General features: G+C 53.8%; 1 protein-coding gene across 4 annotated transcripts in view; it reads left to right on the plus strand.

Moving 5' to 3' along the window:
- PRMT8 (protein arginine methyltransferase 8) overlaps positions 1–18,285 on the plus strand; it is an 89,406-nt gene extending 71,121 nt beyond the window's left edge. For all 4 annotated transcript variants that reach the window (XM_001493878.5, XM_023642996.2, XM_070269783.1 and 1 more), the window contains exons 7-10: positions 548–663; positions 6,814–6,964; positions 16,545–16,666; positions 17,419–18,285. In XM_001493878.5, coding sequence (XP_001493928.3) covers positions 548–663; positions 6,814–6,964; positions 16,545–16,666; positions 17,419–17,502 — 473 coding nt within the window. In that variant the 3' untranslated portion in view covers positions 17,503–18,285. The remainder of the gene's footprint in view (positions 1–547; positions 664–6,813; positions 6,965–16,544; positions 16,667–17,418) is intronic.
- The last annotated feature ends 8,363 nt before the right edge of the window (positions 18,286–26,648 follow it).

The raw sequence follows: 26,648 nt of genomic DNA on the forward strand, positions 1-26,648 counted from the left end.
AGTGGGGCTGGGATTCAAACCGTAGCTCATTTCACTCTAAAAGCCCATGTTTCTCTCAGCTGCATTAAAGGTTCAGTTGGCGGGAATGGGAGGAGGGAGAGAGATGGGCCTTCTGGGTGTGGAGAAATGGCTTGAGCAGAGACACCAAGATAGAAATGCGGATGGCAGATAAGAGAGTTCATAGGAGACTGCTGGCTCAGCGAGGGGCACAAGAAGGTAGGCACTGGAAAGAGTCAGATAATTTGGATTCTAGTCTTGGCCCTGTGGCGTTGTAGCTGTGTGACCTTGGAGAATTTTCTCAGCCTCTCTGAGCTTTAGTTTTCCTAAACATAATGTGGGACCTGTACAAATGAGATAATGAACATGGGCATTTGGCGCATTGCAAAGCCCTCCACCCAGCTGAGCGATTCTTCTCCCCTCCCGATGCAGGGGAACATGGGCTGCCCCTCACCCTCTGCGAGGGCCTGCTGTGCTCTCGTACTCAGGAGGGTCTGGGAGACTTCTGGAGTCCTGCTGCCCGCCCTCATGTCTCACTCTGTTCATGCAGGGTGGGAGAATGTCTATGGCTTTGACATGACCTGCATCCGGGACGTGGCCATGAAGGAGCCCCTGGTGGACATCGTGGATCCAAAGCAAGTGGTGACCAATGCCTGTTTAATAAAGGTCTGCAGACTCCTCCTGCTTGGGCCTGGGCATGCTGGGAACCCAGCTGTGCCACCCTGGGAAGCTGTGGGCCTGGAGTAAAGGCCACATTAGCTCCTGCACGGCCCGGCCTGGTGAAGCAAGGCCACCTTGGCCAGAGCCTCTGGCACTGGATGGTGACCAGTCAAAAGCAGGCACTGTCACTGAGCAGAGCCATGGAGAGAGAGCCACTGGACTCAATGGTGGCACAGCTGAGGGGAGGGAGTCAGCGCACATCTCTTGGTGGTACGAGGTGGGGGAGGGGCATCATGATGAGGAGGAGAGGAGGGGAGAGGGAGGGCCTCAAAAGAGGAGAAGAGGAGGGAAGGGCATCAGAGGAGGAGAGGAGGGGGAGGGGCCTCAGAGGAGGACAGGAGGGAGGGGAGGGGCATCAGAGGAGGAGAGGAGGGGAGGGGGAGGGGCCTCAGAGGAGGAGAGGAGGGGGAGGGGCCTCAGAGGAGGAGAGGAGGGGAGAGGGGGAGGGGCATCAGAGGAGGACAGGAGGGAGAGGAGGGGCATCAGAGGAGGAGAGGAGAGGAGAGGAGGGGCATCAGAGGAGGAGAGGAGGAGAGGGGCATCAGAGGAGGAGAGGAGGGGAGGGGGAGGGGCCTCAGAGGAGGACAGGAGGGAGAGGAGGGGCATCAGAGGAGGAGAGGAGGGGAGGGGCATCAGAGGAGGACAGGAGGGAGGGGAGGGGCATCAGAGGAGGAGAGGAGGGGAGAGGGAGGGGCATCAGAGGAGGAGAGGAGGGGAGGGGGAGGGGCCTCAGAGGAGGAGAAGAGGGGGAGGGGCATCAGAGGAGGAGAGGAGGGGAGAGGGAGGGGCATCAGAGGAGGAGAGGAGGGGAGGGGCATCAGAGGAGGACAGGAGGGAGAGGGGCATCAGAGGAGGAGAGGAGGGGAGGGGGAGGGGCCTCAGAGGAGGAGAGGAGAGGAGGGGGAGGGGCATCAGAGGAGGAGAGGAGGGGAGAGGGAGGGGCATCAGGAGGAGGAGGGCAGGGGAGGGGCATCAGGAGGAGGGCAGGGGAGGGGCATCAGAAGACAGCACATCCTAGAGGCAGGAGGGTGACTCAGGTTTGGGGAAGCTACACTGTTCAGAGGTGGATGTCCCTCCCAGGAAAGGAATCCCCTTACCTCAATGTGCAGAGTAATCGTCATTATTCTCCCACCTCCAAGCACACCTCTGACCTGGCCAGACAGAGCCCCTCACCTCCAACATCCTTGTCTGCACTGCTCTAACCTCTTTTCCTCCAAGCTTTCTTTAGTGAAGGTGAAGAACAGCTGGTCAGCATCCTGGGCACACCAATCCTTAGTGCATGCTTCTTATTAAATGTTCAAATATGTCAAATTTGATAGAGTGACAATCAAACCTCCCTTGACTGCCCATCCCTTTCAATCCCACACTCCTCCGAGAGGTAACCACTGCTCACAGGTGGGATTGACCGTTCCTTTCCTTTTTGTAAGTATTTGCATTTCTATATGCTAACATATCATGTTGAACCATATAAAATTCATGATATTTGACTGCTTTTTTAAAATCTAGAAGGACATCAATTTCATATGGTTCGAGTTTATTTTTTAATTTAAAAATCTGGATTCACTATGTAAATATTCACCAACCCCCTGAGCCCTCATAAAACAGACCTGCCTGCTCTGGTCCTGTACACGCCACTTCTTTCCTAGAAGTACTGGGTGGAGGACTGGACATTTACAGTGGACAAAGGGGGAGGAGTCCGGGGCCACTGGAGGTGACAGGGCGTTTCTGAAGGATGGATGCAAATCACTGCCATGCCTGGGTGAGAGCTGTCCTTTGTCCCAGGATGTAGTCTTCCCAAGAACCACAGCCCTTGGTCCACAGTGTCTCTGAGGCATTTAGAAGGGGCCTCCGAGGGCAGAAAGAACTGGGTGAGCCTTGCACCGGTCTCATCGGATGCTGCCTCCCTCTTGTAACAGCCTGCCTGAGAGGTTTGGCGGGAGTCCCCGCTGACAGGCATCTCACTACTTCTTAACTCGGCCCGGTCCAAGTCCAGGCAGGACTGATGGTGAGCAAAGAGGTCCTTATATTTCTTCCTACCAGCCGCTGTCCCTGAAGCTCCTCCCTTCGGATGCCCCCAACAAGAACCAGTAAAGTACATCCCAAACAAGCTCACCTCTAGTGCAAACCATTTCTGTAAATATTGTAGAAGAGACAGAAATCGACTGTGCACCTGAATTCGCCACAATGACACGTTGTACCTATATCCAACCATTAGGCACCCACACGTAATGGCTCCAGCCTGGGGATCCAATTCCTTCAGTGAGCTTGGGCCCCTGTGGCTTTCCACCCCTGACCCGCAGCTGTGGCTGTGGCACTTCTGTGTGTCTACTGCTGGTCCCGTGGTAGACTGGCCTGCCTCTACCTCCAGGCCACACCGTTCTCCCTGCTCCGCTCCCCGCTCCCAGCCGAGCACCAGCAAGGGTCTTTCCCTCGTCACACCTGAGTGCAGCCAGGGGCGAGGCAGCTGCGCTCAGGGAAGGAGGGCCAGGAGGGGCTGCCTTACACACACTTCTGAGAGCTCCTCTGACTCCGTGTCAGGACTGGAGCTCCGGGCCGAAGTCCTGCCCGCCCATGCCTCTGCCCCATTCTCCTTGTTCTCTGAGATGGATGAGGAGTGTCTGTCTGCTTCTGCAAGCAGGAGAGACCCCGCTTAGCTCTCTCGCTAATGTGCTCAGCAACGTCTTGCCGGGCCTGTTGGGAAAACACTTGCCCTTCTTCACACACTTAATTGCTATTTTCATCACTATTAACGTTGCAGAGTGTGACACTTTATTATAATTAAGACTCTGTTTTGACCAGACTTCTGCTCTGAGACATCCATTTGTAACATTATTTAGTGGTGGGGATAGCAGCGGCCAGGGCCTCTTCTGAGTGATTGATGCCTGCGGGGCCCTCTGCTTCATGGGGGTCCCCTGAGGTCAAGTCAGGGGTCTCCCTGGTGTCTCAGAGATGCTGCTGCTGCTGCAGAAAGAAAGAAACCTTCCAGCAAAGAGGCCTGGGTCCTGGGGAGCCAGGATAACTGGATCTGACCCCGCAGACTTCGAGTCTGAGAGGAGAGTGGACCTGAACCCAGAGGCCTCTGTGTCTCTGAAGCCCAGAGACAGTTGATCCCACCCTCACAGATGGCCGGCCCCTCCGAGAGACCACGGCCTCCATTGTGGCCATTTTGATGTATAGCTTCATTACCTTTGGTCTTGAAAGCTTCTTTGTTCCTTCAGAGGCCCCTATTATGAAGCAAATGTCAGTAGGACCCACTGAATACTGTCAGCTAACACAGGCATTGACAGCTGACGTTTGGTTGATGGACGTCTGAGAACAAGACCCTAGAGAGATGGCATTCCTGACAGATGGGGTGGTGTGTGTGTGCCTCTGTGTGTGTGCATGCATGCATGCTGGAAGGCGTGAAGAAGTGAGGGGAGTGACAGGAGAACGGAACCAGGTCTGGATGTGGCACAAGCCTGCTTCTCATGCTCCCTGTGTGCGTCCAGACCAAGAGGTGTGCATGGTTTAGGTAAGCCGTAGGGAGTCGTGGAAGGTTTGGATCCAGGGAGTGCACAGGTTGAATGGATCTGAAGATTAGTTGGCTGGTGGTATGAAGGAGAGGCCTGGGGAAGAAGGAAAGTTGGCAGCAGGGAGCCCTGTTGGCAGAAGATGATGAGTGTCAGGTGCTATCTATACACAGCAGGGTGCGCAGGCCAATGAGGAGCAGCTGCTGCCCGCAGAGGGTTCCAGTCTAATGGGGGGGCAAGGCAGAGGTGAGGAGACTACTGAGAGGAGCCAGGAGGAGAGTGGAAAGACCAGGCTAGGCTGGCAGCAGAGGGGACCCAGAGAGAAAGGTACCAGGGACCTTGGAAAGGGCCTGGCACCTGGCCGGCTGGCCCTGAATAAGAAGACGGATAAGTCAGCTAGTGTAGACACTGAGCCTGGTGGATGTGCTTATGCTGTTAATAGAAATACAATGAACCGTGGCTGGTTCTAAGAGTTGCTGAGCTGGAGGGAACCTCCGGTCACATGGCCATTGTGAAGGCTGACAGGTACTGGGTCTAAAAAAGGTTTCCTTTCTAAGAGTTTGGGAATGGCCCAGACTCAGACATTGACATATAATGGAGGGCTGCCTACACTAGGGTCCCAGGACGAACGGAAAAAGTTTTCTGAGAGGGATGAGGTGCAGGGACAGGGGTTGGCCAACAGAAATGCGGGCCGACCCGGCCACATGCTCTGAGAGCAGAGCCTGCTGGAGTGCGTCCCAGACAAGGAGCAGAGCCGGCTGGAGGGCTTGATGTGGTCAGGATTATGCTCAGTTCTGAAAGTGGAGAACCCACGCAGAGGAGAAAGCGCAGGATGATGAGAAGTCAGAAATCCTGACTTAGGAGAAATGAATGAAAAACCAGGGCAGTTTACACGGGAAAAGAAAAGGCTTAGGAGATCCATGTGAGTTTGAACAGGCATGTGGCTTATTCCGTGAGTGGAAGTTATGGAGACTGGTGTGGGCTCTCCGCACTGGTTTTGAAGGAGGACCTAGGATTGGTGATGCCAGGAATTGGTGTCAGCTGCTAGGTAGGAAGTAAACACATCGACCCTGAAGGTGTCCAGGCGGGCACCAGGTGGCCCCTTCCTGGGAATGCTTCCGAGGGGGCTCCTGCATTGGGTAGGAGGGGACCGGCTTTCTAATTCCATTAAATGCTGCACACCTGACCCAGGGCTTGCCGTTCCATTAGTTCTTATTCTCCATCCTTAGACTCTAGAAGTGCAGCATAACTTGCATTTGAAGTGACGTCACCAAGGGGCTCCCACACTCCCCTAAATCTGCAATGCTCGCCCCAGACCACAGCAGGGCTCTGATCTGCCCAGCTCCCGTGACCACACCTCCTCATCTGTCTGCCCCTGTGGTGGCAGGACTTCTCTTTGAAGTCCCCAGGATGCTTTGCATCTGCTTTTCCTTTATTTATCCTAGAAACATGTAGAGATAAAAGCCATGGTGCCACACTATTTTCTCTCTTCCCTGCTCTCGTTTCCCCACCCTCAGACTCCTCTCTCCTCTCATTTCCAATACATTTTGTCATCCGGGCCTCAGGAGAGCCCCTGGGGACACTCCAGGCACTCAGGGGTCTGTCCGGCGCTCACAGAGCTCTCAGGACAGAGGTCCTTGCTGCACCCCTGACAGTGGGCAGCTCCTCCTCTGACCTCAATGAAAGCTGTCTGGAGGCCTCTCGGGCTCTTGGAAGGTTTTCCTTGTCTCTTCGGAGCCAGCAAACAGCAGGTCAGCATCCTTCACAAGAAAAGAACAGCACATTGCAAACCACCTTTCATTCCCTTGCTCCCCATACGAGATTGATTTTCAGCCATTTCTCAGCTGAGATTGTTAGTTATTCGCTGTTCGTGTTCTCCGTTCTCCAGTCAGAACCAAAAGCTTCTCGCCTCCTATTCCCCCTTTTATTTATTTATTTTTAACTGTGCAGGCTTGTTATAAATGGTCAGCAGAACTTCCCTCTGCTCAGCCTGTGACGGGGGGATGGGCTCAGGTCCTCACTCCTGGGAGGATGCCCCTGCCTTCTACTGCCGGGAACTTGAGCATCAAAAAACTGGGAAGTGAGCAGCCTGGCTCAGCTGACTCACTGGGAGGGCTTGCAGAAGCACGGCTGGCTGCTGTCATTGGTAGGTCTGGGGTGCTCTCCCCGCTCAGAATTTGCTCCCAGGTGATGGGGGTGCTCATCATCCAGGGGCCATGCTGAGAACGACCAGATGAATGTAGCAGCACTGAGGCTGACGGCTCTGAGGGTGCTCGGGTTGGGTTTAGGGATGCTCTGTCTATGTAATCCTTCTCCTCCCGCCCCTCCCCTCCCACATCAGTCCCCACCCCCAGGAGATTTACCTTCCTAATTCTGTTCCCCTCAGGTTCTGATTCAAGTCCATTGGCACCATTGCCTGAGCATATGCCACCCTAGAAAGGATGGAGGAGGTCATTGGGAGGGTGGTGAGTGCACGTGGAAAGTTACCCCAGGAGTGATCAGACCCCGCGGGAATGAAGCTGCTGACCAGGATCCAGACCTGGTGGAGGCACTAAGCGTCTGGCCTTCTCTCTTCTCTGGGCTGCAGGAGGTGGACATTTACACGGTGAAGACGGAAGAGCTGTCGTTCACGTCGGCCTTCTGCCTGCAGATCCAGCGCAATGACTACATCCACGCCCTGGTCACCTATTTTAACATTGAATTTACCAAGTGCCACAAGAAAATGGGGTTTTCCACAGGTGAGCCTTTGGTTGCCATTCCAGATGCCACCGCCCTGGCCCCGCCATGTTGAGACTTTGTGGGAAGTGACCAGGGATGGCTTCCTCCACTCGGGGGAGGACCTGGGGCATTAGCTGGTGGCTCTTACTTGGCATCTCATAAGCCTTCTGCAGCCGTGGAGGAATCGCACGTCCCCACACTTTTGGCTGCCCAAGGAGAAGGTAAATAACATCGTGGCTGGCACAGCCAGAGCTGAGAGCGTGTGTTAGGTGAGGAGAAGCGGGGGGCGGGGCCGTGGAGGAGGCTCCCTGAGACTTTCCACAAGCACGTTTGTTCATTTAGCATTCACTGAGTGTGCTGTACGTGAGGGGGTAAGAATACGGCGTGGAAGGAGGCCTCTCTGTCTCCACTGCCACGCCATACTACAGGATCTGTCCTCTCTCTCAGTAGACTGCAAATGGTGTCTCTCTGCCTCCTGCCTTTCTTCACTGCTTCCACCCAATCCGTCCTCACTGAGTCCCTGACAGTGTTCCTCAGGACCACCGGTGCCCACTCCCAGCCCTCCTTCCAAGGCACCTCGTTGCCTGTAGCAGACAAGCCACATTTCTTGGCCTGGGCGATGGGGGTTCCATGACCTGGCCCTGGCCCACTTCTCCAGCCTCATTTCTCACCATCCTCCTTTGCTTTGTCTTCTGCCCTGTCCCGTTGCTGCCCCTGCACACGCAGCCCAGCCACCTGAGCACCTGGCAGCCTCCTAAACTCAGCGAGTCTTCTTTTTAAAGTTACCGGCTCTTTCCATCTTTTTTTTTTTCTCCCCAAAGCCCCAGCACGTAGTTGTGTACCCTAGGTATAAGTCATTCTAGTTCTTCTGTGTGGGATTCTGCCACAGCATGGCCTGATGAGCGGTGCGTAGGTCCGCACCCTGGATCCGATCCTGCAAACCCCGGGCCACTGAAGCGGGGCATGTGAGCTTATCTGCTTGGCCACAGGGCCAGCCCCTTAGCCAGAGTTCTTAAGTCCCTGGGCCATTGCCTCTGCACACGCCAGCCCCTTGTCCGTCTAGCTGTGCCATGGGGGCAAGCCTCTTTGCCAGAGGCTCTTGTCACCTCCTGTCCCCGTGTAGTAGTTTGCTAGGGCTGCTGTAACAAAGCCCCGCAGCCTGGTGGCTTAAACAGCAGGAATTTCTACTCACGGCTCTGGAGGCTGCAAGTCTGAGATCAAGGTGTCGGCAGGGGTCGGCTCTCCCAAGGCCTCTCCCTTGGCTTGCAGCTGACTGCCTGCTCACCGTGTCCTCACAGCGACTCTCCTTTGTGTGTGCTCATCCTGGGTGTCTCTGTGTGTGTCCTAATCTCCTCTTCCTATAAGGACACCACTCAGGTCAAGTTAGGGCCCCCCTAAGGGCCTCATTTTGACTTCATCCCTCTTTAAAGGCCCCGTCTCCAAAGAGAGTCGTACTCTGAGTTACCAGTGGTTAGAGCTTCAGCATGTCAATTTTGGAGAGACGTAATTCAGACCCTGACCTGCCCCATCCCCACCTGCTCCCCCGGCCAGCTCCAACCCAGGCCTCAGCTCTCAGCTCAGGTGTTACTTGATCCCCTCCTTCCCTCTTGGGCCAAGGTTAGGTGTCCTCCTCGGGCTCCCTAACGGAAGTCCTGATGTCTGTCATGGCGATGTTTATAGTGATGCAGATGCACAGTAACAAAAGGCCAACAAAGAGGTACTAAAAAGGGTAGAAAAGTCAAGGAAAAAAGTCTCTCCCCATCTGTCCCAGTTCCACGCCTCAGAGGCCTATATTGTTAACGATTTCCTTCGTATCCTTCCAGAAAATTTAATGGTGCACAAGCACATGCATATCTATATATACTTTTCTTTTTGCTTTTTATTTTGAAATAATTATAGACTCACAGGAAGTTGCAAAAATAGTACATAGAGTTCTGTGAAGCCTTCACCCAGCTCCCCCCCGTTGGTGGCATCTTCTAGAACCCTAGTACAGTCTCAGAACTCCACCTTCGTTAAAGCACCAGTTGGCGCATACTATGCACACTGCCCTCTGCTACCTCCGCTTTAAACAGTGTGTCTTGGAGATACGTCCGTAGCCTCACAGAGGTATCTGCTTTCTTTCTTTCTTTCTTTTTTCCTGGTTTCTTTTTTTAAAAAACTACATAGGATTTCCATCATGATGTGCCATCATTTCCTCAACATTTCCACCCTTTTTTGCAACCCTCGGTCTCCCCCTGGGCCAGCCTCACGTCTCATTAATCTCTGCACTCCTGGCTTCTACAGCAGTGCTGGGCTCGTAGTAGGTTCTGAACAAATCTCTGTTCAGTGAGTACATGAGGAATGACTCCTGCCCTGGGCGTGACTCTGCAGTGACCATTCGTGTGAAGTCTTCCTGGGAACTGGAAGCACGTTGTTGGGAGGGAGGGCATGTGTGTAGGTGAGTTCCACCAGAATTCAAGGATATGGTTGCTCGCTTCATGGAGCCATGGTGTCAATGATCCTCTTTTACCTGTGGACAGAAAGGGCAAGAGAGGTCTCTAATCCCTCACAGAAGGGCTTTTTCCAGAACCAATGTCTCCTGACAGCCAAGACTAGGGTCTTCTGGTCACCACCAGCCAGGACGGTGCTGGTGCTTCGCTGCCCTGGGGCAAACCAGGGACCCTTGATCTGAGTCATTATAGATGCTTCCCTCCTTAAAAGGGCAGAGGCGAGCTCTTCTTCCCAGTGGGTGGGAACAGCCAGGCCAGGAAGGGAGATTTACCTGGACCTTGAAGGGTGGCGAAGACTCAGCCTTGCCTTGGTGAGGAGTTGGGGCAGTGAGGGGCTGACAAGGAGCCTGCTGGAGGACCGTGGCTGTGACTAGAGGCCAGGGGTGGAGCCACAGTGGCTGGCTCTGCCTCTCCCATCTGGAGGATTATGCCTCCCCCAAGGCCTGCCCTGGTGCAGGTGATGAGAAAGTCAGCGGGCAAGGATACTCTGGATTTCCGGAGCCTGGGCTCCAGCCCCATAGCTCTCGGCCAGGGTTCTCCTTTCCCTGAGATGCTCAATTTCTAGTCCTTGAGGTCAAGCTGACAGCCTGCTGGACCCCTGTCCAAAGATGGCCCTCTGGCTCAGTGGTGGGAGGGACAACATTCCTGTTGCCCCCACATGGAGGGGGCTCAATTAAACTCAAGTTCAGAATCAAAGAAGTCAGCCCCAGGCTGCCTGAGAGCTGGTAAGGGTTTGCCCTCAGGGTTCAAGTCTCCAACCTTTCGGCTCCTCTCCTTCCTGTTCTTTGCTCACACCCCCACCACAGTCCCACACAAGTCCCGATTAAGGACTGAGCCTGCTCCTCAGTCTTTTTGTAGTTATGGCGTTATGTTCCCTCCCCTTTGCGCAGAATCCGAGAAGCTTAGGCTCTGAAAGGACACTTGAGGGTCCTACAGTCCTGTTTCCCATGCCTTGGGGCAATAGTTCTCAAAATGTGGTCCATGGACCAGCAGCATCAGCATCACCTGGGAGCTGTTTAGAAATGCACATTCTCAGGCCCTGCCCTGGACACACAGGATCTGAATCTCTGCGGGTGGGCCCAGAAATCTGTCTTAACAAATCCTCCAGGTGATTGTGATGCACAAGTCAGTCTGAGAACCACTGCCCCGATGCAAGACTGCGTGAACAAGGTGGTTGTGAATTTGGCCAATGTGGACGCCCTTCTGGAGAAGTGACGCCATCTCCTCACTAAAGTTTACCCTCTGTTCTCACCAGGGCTTCATGCCTCTGGCTGACGTAGAGCCCTCTTGCTGCAGCGTCCCCAGGGATAGAGATCAGGGGAAAATAATTTGCTTAGCTGCTTTCTCGGCCACCTTGGGATGTCAGCGTGGCGTTTTGCTTCCAGCACATAGCAGACGGCTTTACCAGTTGGTGTGGGTTTGGCCGTGGGCTTTACTCAGACCCTCAGCACTCTGACCACCAAGGAAAGAGTACTGCCTTTATATTTGTAAGGACCTCAGATGCACAAAATTAGATTAATCTTAATTCTTGGTTCATGGCATGCTGTAATCATTGGGTCATGCATGGTTCCCTTTTTGCCTATGTATTTATTAATATAATGAACACCCATGAAGTTGCCACCCAACTCAACAGCTGGAATGTAAAGAAAGTATTATTAACTAGAATTTAATAGTAACTAGAAATAAATTTACGATTGTTATTAGACTGTAAAAACATTAGTTAATATCAAGAAATAAACTGTTATTAATTAGAATATAATTATTAACAATAAATACATTATTAATAAATATAATATTATATTTATAATTAATAAATGAAGTGAATTAATTCATGGTCACATAATAAATCCCTGGGGATTGTCACCTAACTCAGTGACTTAAATGCTACCAATACCTTTGCGTCTCCCTGGATGCTATCCTATCCTCCCCATATGGCCTCTAGCTGAACAGTATCCTGAATTTCGCATTCCTTATCCCCTTCTATTTTAAAAAAGTTTCATCACATGGGTGTATAGGCCTGAGCAATGTATTGTATGGTCTTAGCTGTTTGTGGTCTTCACTCAAAGTGTAGCCTGCCGTATGTGACCCCTCCCTGTTGACCCCTAACTGAGTTCCCATCTCAGCCCAGCCCCAGCTGGCTCTGGGGAGCCCACTTGGAAGCACGTTACATACTGTGCAGCTTGAAAACCATCCCTGTTAATGGCTCTGGCGTCTCCTCTCTGCGGCTCCAGGCGGAAGCTGTAATGGGCAGGGCCGCCCAGGGTTCCAGGCTGTGCCAGCCAGCAGGCCCTTGGACACGTCCTCAGTGGGTGGGTGTAGGAAATGGGAACTGGGACCATGGGGCTGCAGTGTGGTGGGTGGAAGGGCAGTAGGCTGAGCGGAAGCAGGCCTGGGTTCGAGTCCTAATATTTCAAGGAATCAGCAACGTCTGTGATTAGCCATTGGAGATGACCTTGAGCCAGTTACTTTCTGGGCCTTGGGCTTGTTGTGTTGGAAATGACACCGTTGGACCTAGGTTGTTTGGCAGCCCCTTTCCAGCTTTGCCATCCTGTGACATTAGTCATTTTCTCAAGTCAAAGTAACTTGTTGGTGCATAGTCTTTAATTCTCCAGAAAGCTTGTGAATCTCCTAGGGAATACAGTTACAAGTTTATAGCTAGGAAAAGTATTAAATTCCAGAAAGAACTGTCAGCCATGTGGCCAGTGGGAAGTGAAACAGGAAGCAGGATTCCACTCCCTGTCCAAAAGCACCAGGAAAAGCCTTGTGAGAGGCTCCTGCCATTTGGCCCCACAGCCCCTGTGCTCCCACCCCATCCTTGGTCACAGCTCCCAGCAGACTTTATCGCTAACTGCCTGAGTGTCTTCTCACTTAGTCTGTAGATCTGGGGGAGCAAGGCTGTGTTGGTTGCTGTACCCCAAATGTAGGGCCATATCTCACACATGACAGGCATCCTGAACAGATGTCTGTTGAATGAATGAATGCGTGTATGCATGAATGAATGCATATGCACTTGGAGTGCTGTGGGCGGTACTGGTCACACTCATTTCAAACTCTAGAACAAAAGCTGCCCATAGTCCGGAACCCAGAGAGACTGTGCGGGGGTGGGGGGGGGGTGGCCTGGGGGAGGGTGAAAAGGGGAGACGGCTTGTGTGGTCAGGGTATTAAGAGTTGAAGGTGTCTTCATAGCAGGGAAAGCTGAGAGCCAGTTTCACAATCGTGGAGGTTGTAGTTGGAGCAGAGAGGAGAGGGAAAGACTGCTCACGGATGAGAGCGCTTGGTGTCGTCCACAGCCCTGTGGTGAGTGTGCGCCCTGTGCACAGCAGCTTTCTGGATGCTTCCCCAGGGCATTCTAGACCACTAGAGTGAAGTAGCACACTTTGGCAGGCTGGCACCACAGTTTACAGATAAATAAAATGATATACCACTTTCCATAGTGATGAAATAACCACCTAATGCATTAGCTTAGAAACACCCCAACATGGGCCTAGTATTGTCGTAGGTAGGTGACCATAACATTAATCTTTCAATTAAGACACCTTTTTTTTTTTTTTGAGGAAGATTAGCCCTGAGCTAACTACTGCCAGTCCTCCTCTTTTTTGCTGAGGAATCCTGGCCCTGAGCTAACGTCTGTGCCCGTCTTCCTCTACTTTATACATGGGACACCTACCACAGCATGGCGTGCCAAGCGGTGCCATGTCCGCACCTGGGATCTGAACTGGCGAACCCTGGGCTGCTGAGAAGTGGAACGTGTGAACTTAACTGCCGCGCCACCAGGCCGGCCCCCTCAATTAAGACACTTTTAAGAATGGAGGGGAGAGCTATTAATAACTGTGCCAGGAAAGTGGAAATAGACTGGAACCTTCCTGGGCACCGTGGGACGATCGGCCGGCCTTGGTAGTACATCCTTCTCCTTCCACCTAACCCTCACGGTGCCCAGGAGAGAAATGTCAGGCCCAACGCTCTGCAGACCTGGGAAACGAGCCCCAGGGGCACAGTGCAAATACATGGCAGAGTGGATACTGGAAACTGGGCCTGTAGTTGCCTAATTAAATGTCCTTCCCACTGATAGCCACTCAAGAGACGTTATTAGAATCAAACTATTGGGTTTGCACAGCGATGTCCGCTGTGGCTGTGTATCTATATCACCGGGGGGAGATTTTTAAGTCTTGGTAAGCCTGCCCCCGCCTCACCCCCCAGAATTACTGAATTCAAATCGCCAGGAGTAGAGAGAAAGCATCAGAATTTTAATGTTTCTCCTGGACACCTTGATGGAGAATTGGGATTGAGAACACTGGTTAGACAGTTTGTCCATGGCTAACGGACCCATCGTGGAAATGAGATCTTTAGGGAAGGTCTTCAACTTTTTTTTTTTTTGAGGAAGATTAGGCCTGAGCTAACATCTGCCACTAATCCTGTTCTTTTTGCTGAGGAAGATTAACCCTGAGCTAACATCCGCCGCCAATCTTCCTCTTTTTTACTGAGGAAGATTGACCCTGAGTGACCGTCTGTGCCCATCTTCCTCTGTTTTATACATGGGACACCTGCCACAGCATGGCTTGATAAGTGGTGCATAGGTTGGCGCCCAGGATCTGAACTGGTGAACCCCTGGTCACTGAAGCAGGGTGCGTGAACTTAAATGCTATGCCACTGGGCCGGCCCCGATTTTTTTTTTTTTTTTTGAGAGGAAGACTGGCCCTGAGCTAACATCTGTGCCAGTCTTCCTCTGTTTTGTATGTAGGACGCCTCCACAGTGTGACTGATGAGTGGAGTAGGTCTACTTCTCGGCTCTGAACCCACAAACCTGGGCTGCCGAGTGGAACATGTGGAACTTTACTCACTCAGCAACTGGGGGGCCCGTGGGGAAGTTCTTAAACTTTTGAGGTTTATGTCAAAAAAAGCTCACTTCCTCCAACCCAAGGCCGGCATGTTTTTGGGGAACACCATCAGAGGCAGACTCCCAGGCTTGACAGCTGGCAAATATGAGCCATGAAGTCTCTGGGATTCTCATAAGGCATCTGATCAGGTGACAAAAGGAAGCTGCTAAATCCCCTTTCCTGAAGGTCTTTAAGAACAGGAGAGACACCTGTCTGAGCTGGTGTGGGTGGCAGTGGGGGCGAGAGTACTGTCAGTCATACACGCCGTTCTCTGCACACGCCCGAGACCATCTTTTGACAATTGACTTAGATGTAGTTGGCAGGGAAGGTGCTCCGAGCAGGTGGACGTTGTCTGCAGACAGCGGTATGCTTTCTAGGCCGGGAAGGCTGGGTATGGTTGGGAATCCAGGACCTGAGAGGCGTAGATTCCATGTTCACGATCCTCTTTCAGCCTTTCCAATCGCTCAGGCTGCTCTTCCCTCCATGACCTTGAGCTTGCATTGATTTCCTAAGTGCACACACTGAGGGCTACTCGAGTCTCTGCCCAAACCACTGACATTTGATCGGTTCAGTTCATTGCAAAGGGCAAAGAAAGACAGACTCTTTGTCACCATTAAAATAGATCTTGGGGTTTGAAAGATCTTAGCAGTCACCTGGGCTGACTCGGTGCATGAAAAATCTCCAGTCAGTGGTTGTCGTGTGAACACCTTCAGATGGACCCCAGGCAGCTCACACGATTGTGGGGCAGCTCTAATTCCTCCTGCTGAGCTAAGACTCTGCCTCCTGCTAACCCCCCATGACTAGCCTTGTTCTGCCTCCAAAGCCATAGATAAGGCCACATAGAAGTCTTGAGACAAATGACAGCTTTTGAAGTACTTCAAAGGCCCTTATTATGTTCTCCCCAAGTCTTCTCATCTTTAGCTCTAGTCTTAAGCAAAGAGGAAGCCAGTATTAATGAGTCCTGCATCCTGGTGGAGGAAGGTAAGAGCCTGCAGGCCAAGAGGAGCTTATTAGAAGATGGGTTCCGCTACAATGCATAGGTTCCAAGCCCCCAGGGTAACTGAACACCTATGGGGACATTGAAGCATCTCAAAATGTCTACTCTTTGGGTTTTTTATCATTCGTTCATTTGTCAGTATTTATAGATCTGTCAGTGGTATGCTGGTAGGCCCTGAGGATATGACAAGAGACCGGCCTGGTGTGGCCCCTGCCTTGTGGAGATTACGGTCTTGTGGAGGGCGCAGACAAGTGAAAAAAACAAAGGCCTTGATGCTGAGGCAGGATAGACACCATGGTAACTAAACTCAGAGAGCCCTTAATCCAGGTAGGTGGTCAGACAAGGCTTCCCAGAGGAAGTGACCTTGAAGGACGAGGAAGAGAGCACCTGGTGAGTAGGGAGGGCAGAGTGTTCCAAGGATGGCTGCAGCGGATGAAGATGGACCACAAGCAGCATCCCTCATTTTGTGGTGGAATTGGTAGTGTGCCAAGAGGGGATGGATGGGAGTTAATGGCGATTGCAGGGGACATGCAGGCATCACGCGGCTTTGATCATGTGGGAGGCGCGAGCTGTGGACTGGTGTTGGCAATGTGGAATAAGAATCGCCCCTCGTTTCTTTTTGTTCTAGTTAGGAAGGCACAGCTGAAACCCCACGGCAGGCCTGGGCCAAGGAGCTGAGGTTCCATTCTAGGGCAGAGAAGCAGACAGGAAAAGCTGTTTGTAGGATTGGGGTGTCAGTGGAACTGGGGAAACTAGTTTAGCTGTGGAGTTTGCATAAATGATGTCATTTAAGGGGAGACAGGAGGACCTACTCTACAAATCTCTCCCCTACACTGTCTGAACATCTTCGTGCCGCTGAACTGAAGAAAAACAGTAGCATCTTGAGATTCGTTTGTGTTAATGAGTGCAGTGGTGAGAGGGTGTTTATCCTCCAGCCCTAGAGATGGACGTGCAATATCAGCCTGTTTCTCTCCTGACCTCCCACCAAGAGCCGCGGTCCTGAGGGGACGGGAATTTGATGGAGGAGAAGTCGCCAGGCTGAGTGGGGAGTTCTGGGGGGAGCCGGGAGGTAGGCTATGAGGGCTGGGCGCCTGACCCAACATGAGAGTTGGTGGTGCGGGTGGGGGCCAGAGAGTCCCAGCGGAAGCCTAGCAACTTCTAGGCAGGGTCCCAGCCTCAGCCCTTCTGGAGAGATCTTCTCTGACTCTTCCCTCTCACCCCCACTTTCCTCCGCCCTTAGCCCCTGATGCCCCCTACACCCACTGGAAGCAGACCGTCTTCTACTTGGAAGACTACCTCACTGTCCGGAGAGGGGAAGAAATCTACGGGACCATATCCATGAAGCCAAATGCCAAAAATGTGGTGAGTGTTGAGGCTGCCTGTGTGGGCCAGGGTCAGAGAGAAGAAGGGACCTGCGGAGCTGGCTCCCGGGGAGCTCCCAGGATCCCCTCGCCCAGGTGCCTTGTGCCTTGTGCACAATCACAAGTTACTGGGGGGGCAATAGGAAGCCGGGTTTGGACGTGACCAGGCATAATTAAAGGACTCCAACCTCGGCCCCTTAAAACTCAGAGACTTTCTCTAGGCCCCCCACCCCCCCCAGACTCTCTCAGCCTTGAGGACAGCTTCCAACTCTGCATGGGAGGGGCCATGAGAACAGAGGCTGTTGCCATGGGTTTCACCTCATTTAGGACAAGCTGAGCCAGGAGACAACAGTTTCTGGTGGCCCAGGAGAAGTGTGGTGTACATTTCTTCAACTGCCCTGGTGGGTGGAGACCACGAGCTTCTTCCTGAGCATCCTGGGTATGGGCATGTGCACTAAGGGTCTACAGAATGCTCTGGGGCCTACGCCACAGAAGACTCAGTCCCCCCACTGTTTTCCCCCAGGATGAAACCAGAGGGAACACTGTTATATTTTAACAGGAAGGATTTAGGTTAGAAATGAAAGGACCAGTGAGGATGATGAGGTACCAGGATAGATTCCTGAGGACCGTTCGTGGGAGCGCCTTAGCTAAGAAACCCTGGGAACACAGCAGCCGCCCACCCCTCCGCCATGGGGCGGATGCTGCGGGACTTCCACCACACTAATGCTGTGACCCTTTGCTCCTTTTCTGCAGCGAGACCTCGATTTCACAGTAGACTTGGATTTTAAGGGCCAGCTGTGTGAAACATCTGTATCTAATAACTACAAAATGCGTTAGCACATGTGGGCAGCTGCAGAGAGCGAGAGAAGGAACTCTCCCCAGATCTGCGGCGCTGGAGCAGGCGTACTGTTTGCAGGACTACACGCTCAGAAACCAGAGTTTTAAATTCTGCCTTGAAGATTGGTGAACTCACCAGGGCTCCCGCGGGCCCTGCCCCTAGACAGAGAGCCCCCAGCTCCCCAGCTCTGCTCTGGGAGCCCTTCACAAAGGCTTTGTTGTCACTGACAAAGAGCCACCTGGAGCACTGCGGCTGGGGCCCCGAGGATGGAAAAGTGCACACCTATACCCGTTGTCCTCCTCCACGGTGATCTCGGATGCCCCGAGTTTTGCATGCTGCAGGCATCTAGGACAGACTGCTTCACTAGAACCTGGAGACGTAGTGTCTTTGATAGCATAAGCCAGATTCCCTGTGTGTGTGCTGGTGTGTGCGTGCGTGCGTGGACAGCATAGACTTTAGTTTATTTACCCACAACACCCGTATATGCATGCATATACAACCAGGTGGGTACACTTCTGTGTTCATTCAGGGGTGTGTGTGTGTGTACGTGCGTGTGCGTGTGTGTGTAGAACACATATTACTCTCAGAGGAGATTCTGTTGCTTTCGAATAGGAATTTGTTTTGTGATTAGTTCTCGCCTGCCCCGTTCCTTACAGATGTTAAGCAGCTATGAAGCGTTCTCTGTACTAGCTCTGGTCTCCTTTTGACTAGACCGTGGCTCCAAACCCTGAGCATAGTACCATGTACCCTGTGGGCGCTCAATAAATGCACATGAGAGCGAAGCGATGGGATGGCTGTTTTCCTGGTGCTCTGGAGTGGGAGGGCTGGGGAGGAAGTCGAAGGCCACAATGGAACAGAGGATCAAAGAAGCAGCACCTTCGCTGCTCGCTGCTCCCGGAAGGTAAGCTCCTTGGTAGAAGCAGCCGTGAAGTCGGGACTGGCCCAAGGGCATCTCCCCTGCACTCTCGGGGTGGGAAGAGCGTCCTGGAGCTGGGGTGGGGGGACATGAGCTGACCAAGAGTGCTCCAGAATGCGAGGCTGTGTGTAGCCTGCAGGGAGGCTGAGGTCAGGAGCAGGAGAGTCCAGGATGTGCATCCTGCTGGGAGGGCCTGGAGAAAGCAGGAGATGGTGATTGAGCTTGTAGTCCTGGGTCCCTGGGGAGAGACTGGGGCAGGGTCTGGGGGACGGTCCTTGTCTAGGGAGTGTGCAGCACCACACAGGGTGTGGTAGTGATGGTGTCGCCCCTGCTCCCTCGCCCCTGGGCCAGTGTCTGGCCTGGTCTGCCACCCTCTGCATCAGCAGGAGCCCACCCATCTTGAGCGGGGCCTTCCTACTGAGCTCAGGTGAAAGACACTCGGGTTGTAGGGCGGTATCCCAGGCTCCCACTGCAGCTCCCTCCCGCAGTGTGGCTTGTAAATCTCCAGTCCTCAGCTTCTCCAGCCCTGTCACCTCTAAGCTTTTAGACTCTTGCTTCATCATAGAGAGGGCAGAACCAGATGAGAGGTCTCTGTGGCTGTGAATGATCACTCGAGGAAAAGATGGGAGCCTCATCTGTGGGCCAGGACGCAGGCAGAGCTGCCTGGAAGAGTCAAAGGTGGAGGAGTGCAGGGGCCTGCCCCTTGGGTGTGGCAGAAGGAACAGGGCCAAGTGCCTGGGCTGTGGGGGCCTGGGCCCAGCTCTGCCTTCGGTCCGTGGTGGAGCCCGGCAAGTCCCGTCCCCTTCCTGGGCCTCAGCCTCATCACCACTGACAAAAGGGAGCTGGGCTAAGTGGGCATTCCCCACACTGTGTCCTGGGGGCCAGGGCTCCTGGAGGTGCCAGGGTCGAGGGGGCAGAGCTCTGGGTCCCCCTCTCCAGATTCGAAAAGAACAGTTCCTCTCTCGTCTGTTTTTATTCTCCTTGGGAAAAGGGTTCTACTACTAAAAATAAAAATAAAATAAAGAAATGAACAGGAACCAAGACCAAAACCAAACACCTTTGAAAATGCCGTATCTGGTGGCCCAAAGCCCCGGCCCAAATGCTCTGAGGGCAGTGGTGTCCAGGCCCCTCTCCTGCCTGCCGGTCCTGTGCAGTGTCCCCTGAAGCACTTTCTGCCACCCAAAAGCAGCCTTTGGGGCTTGGCTGGGTGCCACGACCTAGCCCAGAACCACGTTTCCAGTCACCTACGTCTTTACGTTTTCTCCCGCCCCCATCAGCTCTGAAATACTCTCTCTGGAACCATCATGGCTGAGAAAGGGGGACAGGCTCTGTGGACAGATATAGGGCCTCTGACTGAACTTTAAAAAGGACCCCCCAAAGGCACACATAGCTCTGTGGGTGCACTGCTTGGCAGGCAAAGTGGATTTCAGTCCCCACTTGCCCCTTGACCTGGTGCTTTTGTGCAGTGTACGAACTGCACAACAGTACTCAGAGGCCCTGAGAAGAGCTGTGCTGGGCCCCTCGGAGCCCCTATTTGTTTCTCTCTAGCTAGTGAAAGGCTGCCCTGCATTTCAGTTCTAAGCCAATCATGCTTTCCATTGGAGACCTGGTGGGGAAACTTCTAGCCTCAATCCTATGTGGTAACACACTCTCTGTAGGGTGGAAGCACGACGTGCTTTGTGGGTCCGGTGAAGTGATTTGGTTTGGTTTTTGGTTGTTCTTTAGCTTCCAAGACAGGCAGTCCCATCTGTGTCATCTGCCCTGGGAGAGACAGTCCAGGTGCTGGGAGGAAGGAGGGCTATCGAGGGTGGGGGGCGGGGGGTGGTGCTGGTGACAGGGCCCAGGACAGGAGGAGACGGAGGAGCCTCGGCTTGCCTGTGGGTCGGGAGTCCTGGGGATGGCGGCGCCCTTGAAACTGAGAACTGCCCCAAGCGGCAACGGCCCCCACGCTTTCATCCCCTCTGGACACTACATTCTCACTGGCCTCCCCAGAGCCCTGGGAGCGAGGCTCGGAGCCCCCAGTCTGCAGCGAGGCACGCCGAGACCCTGGGGGGAGGGGTGGAGTCGGGGTGAGCAGGCCGCGATCTGATGTCCTCCTCAGCGTGTCCTCTGCAGCAGTGCTGACCCCTCCGACCCTCAGGCCTGCGAGGCCCCTCTGAAGCTAGAGACAAAGACAGCAAAGACCATGTCATGTGTTCTGTCCACTGTACTAGACAAGAAGGACAGAGAAACGGAACAAGGGACAACAGCACGCGTGTCAGAGAGAAGGGGATTGAGGAAGCACACGGGGTGGGGCTCCTTCAGAGGGCATTCGCGGGGACCTCATTAGTGAGCTCTCGCTGTGGTGGGGGTCGGGGAGCCCCCGGATGCTGCGTATCCTCGGGCAGGGAGCCTGTCCAACCTCAAGGAGGATTCCACCCACAGTCAACGGGCAAACTCCTGCACTGCCTGGAGCCAGCCAGCAGCACGACCTCCTGGGAGCTCAGGCATTGGGGCCTGCAGGCGTCCCTGAGCCCCTGGGAGACAGGGAGGGCCCAGCAGCCTTTCAGCCATCTCCAGCCACCCCCCGAGGAGGAGGAGGCTCAGCCCCGCGGCCTGCCCTGGTCCCGGTCTGCAGCCCCGCCACACCATCGCCTCTCCGTGCTCCCAGGCTGCGGGAGTGAAGCCTGGGGAGGCCTGAAGGAGCACTCCCACAGCAGCCCCTCCTCCTGCCCATCGGAATGCTCCAGTGGGAACTGTAATCTCACTCTCATTCAGTGGAAAATAAGCACTATCTGCATTGGGCATGTTCTAAATAGAAGTCGGTGTATAAGATGAGGTCTCGGCAACACAGTAGAGGTATCATATGACTTCACTTGTGAAACCTGTTTTTTCCCCGACCTTTTTTTTGAGACTGTACAAATCCCTTTGGTGACTTTCTCCCCTGTCACTCGTCCCTCTCTCTGGGAACTCCTCCCTTCCACTCCCAGCCCACCTCTCCCCAGACCCGCAGCCGCGGTGCCTCTTTGCTGTCTCGTTTGGGCTTGTTTGTACGGGGTCCCTCTGTGCTTGCTCTGAGTCCACTGCAGGCCTGGCCTCTTCCCTGCTGGAACACAGGCTCAAGGGCAGGGACCTGGCTCTTTTTGCCGATGTTTCCTCTTGAACAGAGTGGGAGGGGACAGGTCACAGCTGACCAGCTTGACTCCATGGAATGTGCCCAGAAGCCACTCTAGGACCACCAGGCTCCTGTTCTTTCTATCTATGCCCCTCAGGAGAGGCTGACATTTTCTTTACTCTCCTGGAAACCACCCCATGGAGGCCATCTCCCCTTTGTCAGGCCCTGCCTAGTCCCCCGTCTCTGCAGCCTTCCTCTCCTCTTGGCCCCACACCTGGCACTCCACCTCTAAGCCGAGCCTGGCTCCAAACCTCAGTAGCAGAATAAAGTTAGGCCGGGCATCTCAGCCCATCCCAGTGCCTTGGGGTGGCCATCTGGCCAGAAGTCTGTCCCCGGCCTCGTGGACAGTTCTGATCGTTGGGTACCTGCCCCACCTTGACCTCCTGTCTTTAAGGCCCAGGCCCCACGTAGTCTGGGAGCTCTGTCTTGTTCTTGCAACCCCTGCTTCTTTATGACATGGAGAGTCCCCAGCCTGGCTTCTGGAGCCCTCTTCCTAAAGACAGATTTTTCTGGACCCCTGCTACCTGCCCGGAGGCTTGGATGGCACCTCCCTACCTACCTTGTTTCTGAGTGCTGCCCCACCTGGGGGCACCCCAGCTTGTCTTACACCCTTTGGCCGTCCCATACTGTGCCTGAACTCTTGGCCAGTGGTCTTGTGACTGCCAGGATGAGCACGACTTCCTGAGGATGGGTCATCTCCTCACGCCCGTCTGACCACAGTGGCTGTGCCGGCTCTGTGTTCAGAGGCTCTCAGGCTGCCCCACCCTCAGCCTGTTAGAACCAATTAGCCACATTCAGCTAAGGCTCGGACACAACATGTTCACTGCCCAGAAGTTCAGCCAACAAAAGCTTATTGGGTGTTTGATGGGCTCCAGGCTCTGAGCTGGGCCCTGGCACAGAGCAGAGTCAGCAGGTGCCATCCCTGCCCTCATGGCATGCACCATCTGGTTGCCAGTCTCCAAGTGGGCTGGGCCTGCTCTTGCCCACATGCTGAGAAATGCGGTCCCCCAACCATCCTCCCTAACCACCCCTGCTCTGTCCTGTCCCATCCAGTGAGCCGTCCACATCTTAGCCCAGCCCAGCGACACAGGCTGTGTCAGAGCAGGTGGTGAGGTGTGTTGCTTCCTTAGCTTCTCTTGGTCTTTGAGCCCATAAAACAGAAAGAGAATACGCAGGGTTTCCCTGCTATCTGCAGATTCTACAGGAGGCCCCCTGTCATTTTCAGAGAATGGCGGTGCGCAAGGAGGCCCAGGACCCTTTCTCATCCTGCAATAGGTCATTTCTCACAGCTGAAGTGAGCAGGGTCTTTACCAGCTACTAGGCTGCAGCTACCACCTCGGCTTCAAAGGCAGTCGAGGAAACTGGGCAGAGAAAACTCCCAGCTGCTGGGTCACTAGGCCCAGGCCCCCCGCAGCCCCCGCTTCCGACAACTCTACCTCCTGACGTGAGGTTGGAGCCAAAGGACTGAGTCAAACCCCAGCACTGCCACTTACTAGCTGTGTGACTTTGGGCAAGTCACTACGCATCCATGCGACTCAAAAGAAACAAAATAAATACAAAACATGTTCAGAAACTGTACAATACAATGGGAATGCCAGTCAGAATTGCTATTTTAATAATAATTCTGCCCTGTCTTCCAATGCTGTAATGGAGCAGTACACTGGGATGCCAGTGTCTGAGGCCCAGGGGCCTCTGAAGCTCTGGAGGGTAGTAGACACTGTCGTCAGAACCACGGGTCAGCAGCTGGCCAGGCCCCAGGGCTTCAGGCTTTGGCCCAGACTTCCGGGTCAACACTGTAGGTGACACACAAGTAGAGTTTTTCCCAAAGCCCTAGGCAGAAGTGGCCTGCTTTGTGGCTCAGTGTGCTAGCTCTTGAAAGGCTTCACAAGTGGAATGCAGAGGTCTGGAAGTCTGACCCCCCGCCCCTGGCAGGCAGCGAGGACTGGCATCTATAGGTATTTGACCTTCCAGCAGAACTGAAAGATCCTCAAGTGTCCAGACACCACAGCCCCATCTGGGGCACTCTGGGCAGGGCCTCACCTTCTGGTTCTTTCCATTTGTATCTCTAATCACAAGAACATCCCGGTGACCTGGAGACTAGGCCGCGTGCCTGCCTCTGGTGCCTGGTCTGCATCCCGTGGAGAAGAGCAGTAGCAGCCAGAAGGGTTCACTTTCCTTTGGAATCCAACACTTGCTGCTTTTCCCAGGAGGATTTTCCCTCTAGTCCTATTTGGTTTTGGTTAATAATGTATTGAGTTTGTATGCTCGGAGCACCTATTCTCTTTGATGGCCAGAGTTAGTGGCTTGGAAGCAGACTCTGGGGACCAGCAAGAGGGATGGGGTGGGGACCACGCTGAGAACCTCATCTTGCCTGCAGTAACAGCCACATAAATGCTTGAGAGCTGTCTGGCTACATTTAATAGGAAATAACCAGCCAACTCCCCACTGTCGTAAATTGTCGTTAATGTGATGGAGGCACACGTCACTATGTCATTGTGAATTAGAAGGCGTTAGAAGAACAGAACAATATGGATCCTTCTCTGTGCCCAGGGCAAGGATCGAGCCTCCCAAGAGAACATCTGTGCAGGAAGGAAGGAGTGAAACTGAGGGATGGGGAAATATTGTGCTGCACACGCAGCTATGTGCTCTAGGAACGGTGTGCGACCACAAAACAAGGAGGGTCCCCTTGGGGGCAGGAGGGACATACACTCACCTGTCACCTGGAGGCTGGCACGGTCTTGAGATTGAGCGTGGGTGCTATCTCATCTTCAGCACGACGGCTCCAGTTCCAGTCCCGGTGGAAGCAGGAGAGCTAAGCGAGTCGTCTCTCCCAACTTCCTCCATTCCAGAAACATTCTTGGGTCCCTCCTGTGTGGCAGACACTACACTGGGCACTGGGAGTAGAGCAGTGAATAAAACAGATGCCAGTCTGCCCTCTTGGGAAGTACAGGCTGCTAGAGGAGCAGACCCTAAACAAGAGGGGTAAGTATTACGAGAGAGGAAACACAGAGGCTGAGGAGTCAGAGGCTGTTAGACCAGGAGAGGCTCTCTGAAGATGGGACTTTAAATGGAAACTGGAAAAAGCAAAGAGGAGGGCTGGGGAGGGCAGGGAGAGAGAGGGGAAGCTGTCAGCAGCGCTGGCACATGCCGGGACCCAGCCCAGCGGAGTCTGGAGAGCGCAGCACGTTTGAAAAAGTTGAGCAGAGACAGAGGAACGGTGAAGGCCAGAGAGAGCCATGGGAAAGGAGGCTTGTGATGCCACTGGCCCGGGACAAGAGCCCGTGCAAGCCACGGCGGCCAGGAGACTTCCTCCTTGGGCAGTGAGAGGACATGGAGGGGTTGTAATCAGGAGAGTGACAGGATAAGATTTGCAAGCCACACACGCTCAGGAGCTAATGAGCTCCATTTGGCAGTCGTTTCCCCTGGAAAGTGGTAATAGACTTAATCCGTTGCTGCTTCAGAGAATTAACCACAGACAAGGCAAACGTAAAACCGGCAGAGCCCCTAGGAGCTGTGAGCAGGATGGCAGTGGGGGCTTCTCGGGCTTGCTGTTGTGGAAAATGGCTTGAATGCAGATTGCTGTGCTGTGGATTGCCTTGTTCGCCAACAGAGAATCTGCAGAGGGCAATTTGTGCACTCTGAGATCATTTGCATTATCCTTTCTGGTGTCATGTCACACTGTTCTTCCCACAAGGACGGCTCCCTGTCGGCTCAGAGGATGTAATTGTCTGGGAGGCGGAAGGTGGTTGGTAGGGTCTGTGTGAGGCTGGATCTTGTCTTGGGATTGTTCTGCCATCTTCAAGCTCCAGGCTGCTGTTTCCAGGGGAGCATAATGCTCGGCATTACTTTCAACTCACAGGACACATTCTTGAAGCCTCTCTCGGAGGCTCCACGGGTCGTAATGGGTTTCTGATGTTGTGACACACTCTTTCTGGCCACGGTTGCTTAGCTCAGTTGGATAGAGCATCATGCTTGAAGCCAAAGACACAGGCTTCACAGGCTCGCTGCTCAGTGTCATGGTCACAGATGATGCGCTGACCTCCAGCTAACCTTGGAGATAAACAGACCTGGGGTTGAAGCCTGGCTCCTGCAACCAATGGCTATGATACCTGTGGCAAGTTACTAGACTTCCCTGTTCCTGTGTGACTTCTTTCCCCGTTAAACGGGAATGACATTAACAGCTTTCTTCCAGGGCTGTTGTGAGTGTTAGACGAGACAGTACGAGATGGCCTGGGAATGCACCCTGCTCAGTGTGGGGCACACGGCAGCTGCTTATAAAGGGCGTTCCCTGTTCTTGGAGCTGAGGGCCCCTGAACTGAGGACAAGAATGTGCAGATGACTCTGGGCTTCCCCAGGGATGGGGGGAGAAACAACTGCGAGTAGAATCTCCACCCACAGTGGGTTGGAGTGCTTGCTTCGTGGGGCCAAAGAGAAAAGGTGCGTGATCCTCTGTGCTTGGAAACAATTCTGAAGGCAGCCTTAGAGAAGCTGCGGGAGGTAGGGCAGGGCCAGGGCTCGGGGTACCTGAGGTCATTAAACCTGACTCAGGGCTTGAAGCCACCTGATGCCCAATGCAGAGTTGGAACGCAGCTCACACCTGGCCATGGTGGTGGCAGGCTTCCCCGTGGTGTCGTAACTGAGGGCCCACAGTTGCCTGAGAGCAGAGGAGCACAGGGCACTGTGGAAGGTGGACAACTGAGTTCAGACCTGATTCTCCTACTCCTGGCTGCGTAACCTCGAGCAAGTCAGCTAATCTCTCTGCCTCAGTTTCCCTTATCTGCAAACTGGCAGGAATCCTGCTGTCTTCTTCAGAGGGTGGTGGTGAGGGCTGAGTGACAGCCAGAACTAGGGCGTGGTACGTGACACGCATGTTAGCTGTACCCACTACAGTCTGAGCTGTGCCAGGCCTGGAGAAGCTCCAGAACTAGGACACAATGGCCCCGTGGGCCTCGCCCTCAGCTCGCTCTGTCTCTGGCCAGTATCGGTGCCCACATCTACCACGCTGTATCACAGCCTCTGTTTCTGTGTCTGCCACCCCCAGATGTGATCTCCTGGAGGGTGGTCTCTGTATCTCA

The sequence above is a fragment of the Equus caballus genome, chromosome 6 (genome assembly GCF_041296265.1).
Source record: "Equus caballus isolate H_3958 breed thoroughbred chromosome 6, TB-T2T, whole genome shotgun sequence".
Lineage (NCBI taxonomy): Eukaryota > Metazoa > Chordata > Mammalia > Perissodactyla > Equidae > Equus > Equus caballus.